This window comes from Meleagris gallopavo, chromosome 5 (assembly GCF_000146605.3).
Source record: "Meleagris gallopavo isolate NT-WF06-2002-E0010 breed Aviagen turkey brand Nicholas breeding stock chromosome 5, Turkey_5.1, whole genome shotgun sequence".
Classification (NCBI taxonomy): domain Eukaryota; kingdom Metazoa; phylum Chordata; class Aves; order Galliformes; family Phasianidae; genus Meleagris; species Meleagris gallopavo.
This window is the reverse complement of record NC_015015.2, coordinates 57,565,610-57,571,550: the sequence shown is the minus strand read 5'-3', so window position 1 is coordinate 57,571,550 and position 5,941 is coordinate 57,565,610. Positions and strand designations below refer to the sequence as shown.

At 53.6% G+C, this 5,941-nt stretch overlaps 1 protein-coding gene across 2 annotated transcripts in view; it reads left to right on the top strand.

Moving 5' to 3' along the window:
- Positions 1-1,130: 1,130 nt before the first annotated feature.
- The window catches only part of ERO1A (endoplasmic reticulum oxidoreductase 1 alpha), a 17,122-nt gene continuing 12,311 nt past the window's right edge, over positions 1,131-5,941 (top strand). The window contains exons 1-2 of one of the 2 annotated variants that reach the window (XM_010712160.3): positions 1,131-1,512; positions 5,736-5,855. In XM_010712160.3, the coding sequence (XP_010710462.2) occupies positions 1,225-1,512; positions 5,736-5,855 (408 nt within the window). In that variant the 5' untranslated portion in view covers positions 1,131-1,224. The remainder of the gene's footprint in view (positions 1,513-5,735; positions 5,856-5,941) is intronic. The other variant, XM_010712159.3, reaches the window with a different exon arrangement.

Here is a 5,941-nt window from a genome sequence, read left to right as displayed (position 1 = left end):
CTCACATCCAACTGAAATCTGCCCTCCCTCAACTTCAAACCATTTCCCCTTGTCCTGCTGCTCTCTACCCTTTCCAAGAGCTGGCTCCCCTCCTGTCTGTAGGCTCCCTTTAGGTACTGAAGGCTGCACTGAGGTCACCCCACAGCCTTCTCTTCTCCAGGCTGAACAAGCCCAGCTCCCTCAGCCTGTCTTTGTAGGGGAGGTGCTGCAGCCCCCTGATCATCTTTGTGGCTCCTCTGGACCCTCTCCAACACCTCCCTGTCTTTCCTGTACTGGGGGCTCCAGACCTGCACACAGCACTGCAGATGGGGCCTCACAAAGCAGAGCAGAGGGGGACAATCACCTCCCTGTCCCTGCTGGCCACCCCTCTGCTGATGGAGCCCAGGATCCCATTTGCTTTCCAAGCTGCAGGAGCACACTGCTGGCTCATGTTAAGCTTTTCATCCATCAAGACCCCCAGGTCCTCCTCTGCAGGGCTGCTCTCAAGGACCACTCCTTCCAGTCTATATGAATGCCTGGGATTCCTCCAGCCCAAGTGCCAAACTCAACACTTTGCTGTGTTGAACCTCGTTAGGTTCACCTGGACCCATCTTTCAAGCCTCTCGAGGTCCCTCTGAATGGCATCCCTTCCTTCTATCGTGTCAACTGCAGCACTCAGCTTGGTGCCGTCAGCAAACTTGCTGAGGGTGCACTCGATTCCATCATTGATGTCATTGATAAAGATGTTTAAGAGCACCAGTCCCAAGACAGAGCCCTGGGGGAGCTGCTCGTTACTGGCCTCCATCTGGACATAGAGCCATTGATGACCAAGAGCCGTTGATGACCAACGGGAAATTATTCTATGGGAAATTATTCCATTATTCCTATGGGAAACATGACAGTGAGAAATACAACAGCAACATGCGATAAAGCGAATTCTCAGCTACAAGCCGCAATTTTTCAACGCAGTCACCACCACTATGCATTTTCTCCATCCCGCCCCTTTGCTTCCATGCCGCTGTGTCAGCGAGCCGCTCCGCTGCCGTCTGTCACAACGTCCCGCAGTGCGGGCACGGGGCCGCCGTCCCACCGACACCCAGCCCTGCCGCTGCGGGCTGATACCACAGAACGGCCGGCATTACTTTTGGTGCGGCCCTGGTGGATCGAACGAGCTTTATTTCGGGCTCGCGTTCAGCCCGGGGCGGGGAAGAGCAGCGCTCAGCCTGCTGGGAGCCACGTTCGGTGATGAAACGCCGCCGGATCGTCGCTAACGCAGTCAGTCGGCGCGACGTGCCGGCTGAGGGTGGGACAGAAGCGCGCAGTGACCGCGCTGCGTGCGGCGGAACGGGGCGGAGCGGGCGGAGCGGAGCGGAGCGGTGCGCGGCTCCGTGCGCGGCTCCTCCGGCCCTCGGCGGCGGCGCTGAGATGGCGTCGGGCGGAGCGTTGCTGCGGGCGTTGGGTTTTGCCGCCCTTCTGCTGCCCGCCGTGCCTCGCGGGTCGCCCGGATCGGCGGAGCGCCGCTGCTTCTGCCAGGTGGGCTGTGGTGGGTTGGAGGGGGGCTGCGCTGGTCGCGTGGGGCGGTCCGAGCTTGGGGATCCCAGCACGCGGTGCCTTCCGAGCTGCGATCCTAGGGTTGCGTGCCTGGAGGTGGGCTGCTGCTCGCTTAACTCTGCGTGGGTGCGAGTGGCTGCGGTGCGCTCGGCGCCCGGTGGTCCTTTCAGAACTGCATTAAAATCAGTGCTGAAACGTGAATCAGAAGCCGGGAGCGGGAAAAGAAAACGCCCGGGGCTGTGGCTTTGCTTTCTGGGTGGCTCGTGAGGGAAACGGCAGATAAAAACCTGTGCTGATAGAGAGCTGAACCGCGTGCTTTTCATTTATCGCTGTGCCTTCCTGCTTCGCTGAGGAAGGCTTGCCTCGTCAGTCTGAGTCAGGAGCACGGTGTGATATGAGCAGCCCTTGCTGCTGAAAGCTCTGCTGTTCTGGCACAGTGATGGCTTGCAGGCTTCGTTCCTTGGGCACAGAGAGCTGGCGTTGTGCTGTGCTGTGGTTTGTTGCTGCTTTCCTTCGGGGGCTGTTCCTCTGGTCATTAGGGGTGATTCTGGGCACTGACTTACTTCCTTGTTACCTGAGCAGACTTTCAAGCCACTCTTGCATTCTTGTTAAGTTGATGCTTCCCAGAGAGCCCTGGGGCAGCAGTTCGTACCCAATGCCCTGCCATCCCTGTGGAGGGACACGGGAGGCACTGCCCAGAACACTGGAATTACAGAACCATAGAATGGCCTGGGTTGCAAAGGAGCACAATGCTCACCCAGTTCCAACCCCCTGCTGTGTGCAGGTGGCCAACCAGCAGCCCAGGCTGCCCAGAGCCACATCCAGCCTGGCCTTGGATGCCTGCAGGGATGGGGCATCCACAGCCTCCTTGGGCAACCTGTTCCACTGCCTCACCACCCTCTGGGTGAAGCTGGAGCTGTGGATTCTTTTCTAAGAGGTGCTTGCAGGTGATACGTACCCTCTGTAGTGTTCCTGTGCTCTGTTCTAGCTGCAGGTGGGAGATGCAGAAAGGTGTTTGCTCTCTTTCCAGCCCAGCTGTGCAATAACTGTGGTGTTTGGGTCAGGGAGGGAGCCTGTAGTGAGAAAAGAAAGCCCTAAATCCACTGCCCAGGAGCATTTCTGTGATGCTGAGTGAACTGGGAAGAGATGAAGATCACTGGTGGAGCTTGGGATAGAGACAAAGGAGAATGAAGCAAAGGCCAAACCTAAGGATGATGCAGAGTCCACGTGAGGTGATGTTCCAACCCGTGGTACGCACCCATGGAGGATACATCAATGCTATGGCATTGTGGAGAGCCAGCAGAACACCTCCCTGGCTGCTTGCTCAGCAGCTGGAGCTACTGGGGTGTGCGTCTGTCCCAGCAGCTCCGTTGCATCTCTCCCCACTGGGCAGACCCAGCCCTGCTGCCCATCCCATGCCATGTTGGGCTCCCACACCCCGCCTGGGTGGAGCAGAACCCATCGCTGCTGCTGAGCTCAGTGATTTCACAGGTGCCAGGAAGCATGTGGCATGAGTTTGGGACTTGATGAAGTTCTGTTTCATCTGAAACAATATTGTTGCAGGTTGAAGACACGGTTGTTTTGGGAGCAGGGAAGGTGTCCTAAAGCATCACCCTCTCAGGAGGATGCTTACCTGGATTTCTTTACAGGGTGATATTGTGCTGGGTTCTAGCTTGGTTTGGCCACTAAACCATGCAAATTCAGGCCTGGTACAAACATTACACAGAATCATGGAGTGGGTTGGGTTGGGTGGGACTTGAAGACCATTGTGGGCCGGGTGCCCCCCAGCTTGGTGCCCACAGCCCATCCACAGCCTCGGGCACCTCCAGGGATGGGGCACCCACAGCTCCGGGCAGTGCCAGCTGGAGGTTCTACAGATGTTTCTGAAGGTCATTTCTAGAGCAGCTGAGGCATGACCCAGTCTGCAAGCTGCCTTGCTCAGGGGTTGCCAGGCTTCCAGGAATGTGTGGTTTGGGGTTTTCTATTTTCGTTGGTTAGCCTTCTTAATTTTGAAACAAGTTTCTGTTGGGTAACTGGATTACCAAATCAGTGCCGGTATTTTTTTTAATAGGGGTGGTTTAGGCTAGTGGAAATCTTAATTGCTATGCTGGTAATCTTAGTTTTCATTACTTTGCAAAATTACTTTGCAGAGTACAGTACAGTGAGGTGTTGGGCTTCAGTGTGAATGCAAGAAACAGAAGCAAACCTGCACATCACAGTGACTTAGCACTAATGATTTGCTCAGGTGGCAAAGGGCACTGTGGCTCACTGTATTTCCCTTCACACCCACTTAAATCAGTGTGGCTCAGTCTAAAACATCAGCGCCTTCAATGGAGAAGCTTTGTTTCCTAAGCACTGAGTCCCACCCAAGGCCTGAGCGTGGGTTCCTTCCCCTTCTGCCCAGGGGGAACCTGCACCTTCCTTTAAGGTGCTTGGTGTCCAACCCAGGCTGTTGTTTCTTCCCCTCCCTTTTCTGTGTGCTCTGAGGGCGAGTGCTCATTGCCTTCCTTCTCGGAAAGAGGGCATGGAGCTCTGCTGCTGCACTGGTGATCGCTGTGGTTCTGGGGAGATCGAATCGTGCCTCTCTGAGTGGCCTGAGGGCTCTCCGGATATGCATCAGGCCGTGTGTTCCATGCTTCTCACATGGCTCTTCCTCTTTTCTCCACGCGCAGTAATTTATTTTGCCCTAATTGCAAAGGGCACTCTTCCTCAGAGGCTTTTCCTTGAGGCTTACAGGGTTGTGTGCTGGGGGAATGGTGCTTTGTGCTGGCTGCTGCCAGGACCTGCTGAGCTTCTGGAACAGAGGCAGCGAGGGGATTTCTCTCTGTGAATGTCCCACACTCACTTCATAAATCAGCAGTACCCATTTAAAATGACCACCTTGGTCCTTATTAAACCCCTAAACTGATCTAGTCCTGGTGGATGGCAGCTGCCAAGTGTTGTACTGCTACCTCAGCACGCAGGGAAATTCCCTGGTGCCCACTTGAGAGGGAATGAGTGGTATGCTCACTTTGTGGACACGGTGATTTCCCTGAGTGCTCATCGTGAGGTTGGGAAGCAGCAGACCTCCTTCTGCTGTGTATCTTTCTCACCCAGGCGGTAAGCTACGTGTCAGAAAGCCATAGCTGAACTTGCGTTGTTTTGTTTTGGTTTTTTTTGTGAGGCTTACACACAGCATGAGTTGTTCAGGATGATGCAAGGAGTGTTGGCTTCCTGCATCAGATCTGCAGCAGTTGTTTCCTTGCCAAACGGCTGCCAGAGGAACAGGGAAGGGCTGTTGCAGTCTCTGTGGTTCTAATCAAATCAGGTGGCTGCAGCACAGTTGGTTGACAGCAAGGACTTTAGTTGAGTGCCGTAACCTTTGGTGGCATTACTGTTCCTTATTTAAACCCTTGTGCAGATGGCAGCTGTTAGCTGTGTGCCATCCTGCCCAGAGTGCTTACTGGTGTCAGACGAGAGCCTGGGCTGGTGTGTCAGCTGGGCTTGGTCTTGATAAAAAATCTGTGTCTTGTCTAGCTGTATGAGCGTTACCTCTGCTCTCTGAAGAGATGGCAGTGTCTGCCTGATGCCTATTGCTCTGGCATCAGTAAATTCTTAACATACCTATGTGTGTTAGGGGAAAAATGTGTTTAATCATAGAGCCATAGAATGGCCTGGGTTGCAAAGGCCCACAGTGCTGATCCAGTTCCAACCCCCTGCTGTGTGCAGGTCGCCAACCAGCAGCCCAGGCTGCCCAGAGCCACATCCAGCCTGGCCTTGAATGCCTGCAGGGATGGGGCATCCACAGCCTCCTTGGGCAACCTGTTCCAGTGCCTCACCACCCTCTGGCTGAAAAACTTCCTCCTCATATCCAACCTAAACCTCTCCTGGCTCACTTTAAAACCATTCCCTCTTGTCCTATGGACAAAAATTGCTTGCCCCCTACAATAGGCAAAAGGCAGGTCCTAAAGGATGCATCACAAGGAATTCTTTGGCAATTCAGCACATTCAGCTTAATAGAACCATTAAAGTAAGAAAAGGGCTCTGAGATCATCAAGTCCAACTGCCAACCCATCACCACCAGCCCACTAAACCAGTGCTGTTTTATTCTGGTCAGATTTAGGGCAATGGCTCGCTGGAAAATGAAAGAAAAGCCTGAATTGTGTTACCTGTGCTCTGGAGCAGTGCTGACCAATTTGTTTGTGCTTGGTGTTCTGTACCAACAGGTCACTGGCCATTTAGACGACTGCACCTGTGATGTAGAAACCATCGATGCCTTCAACAACTACAAGCTGTTTCCCAGGCTGAATCAACTTCTGGAAAGTGACTATTTCAGATACTACAAAGTAAGTTTCCCATACAAGAAAAAGATGAATATTTCTCAATAATTTGATGAATATTTCTCAATAATTTGCTATGCTTTTTTTTTTTT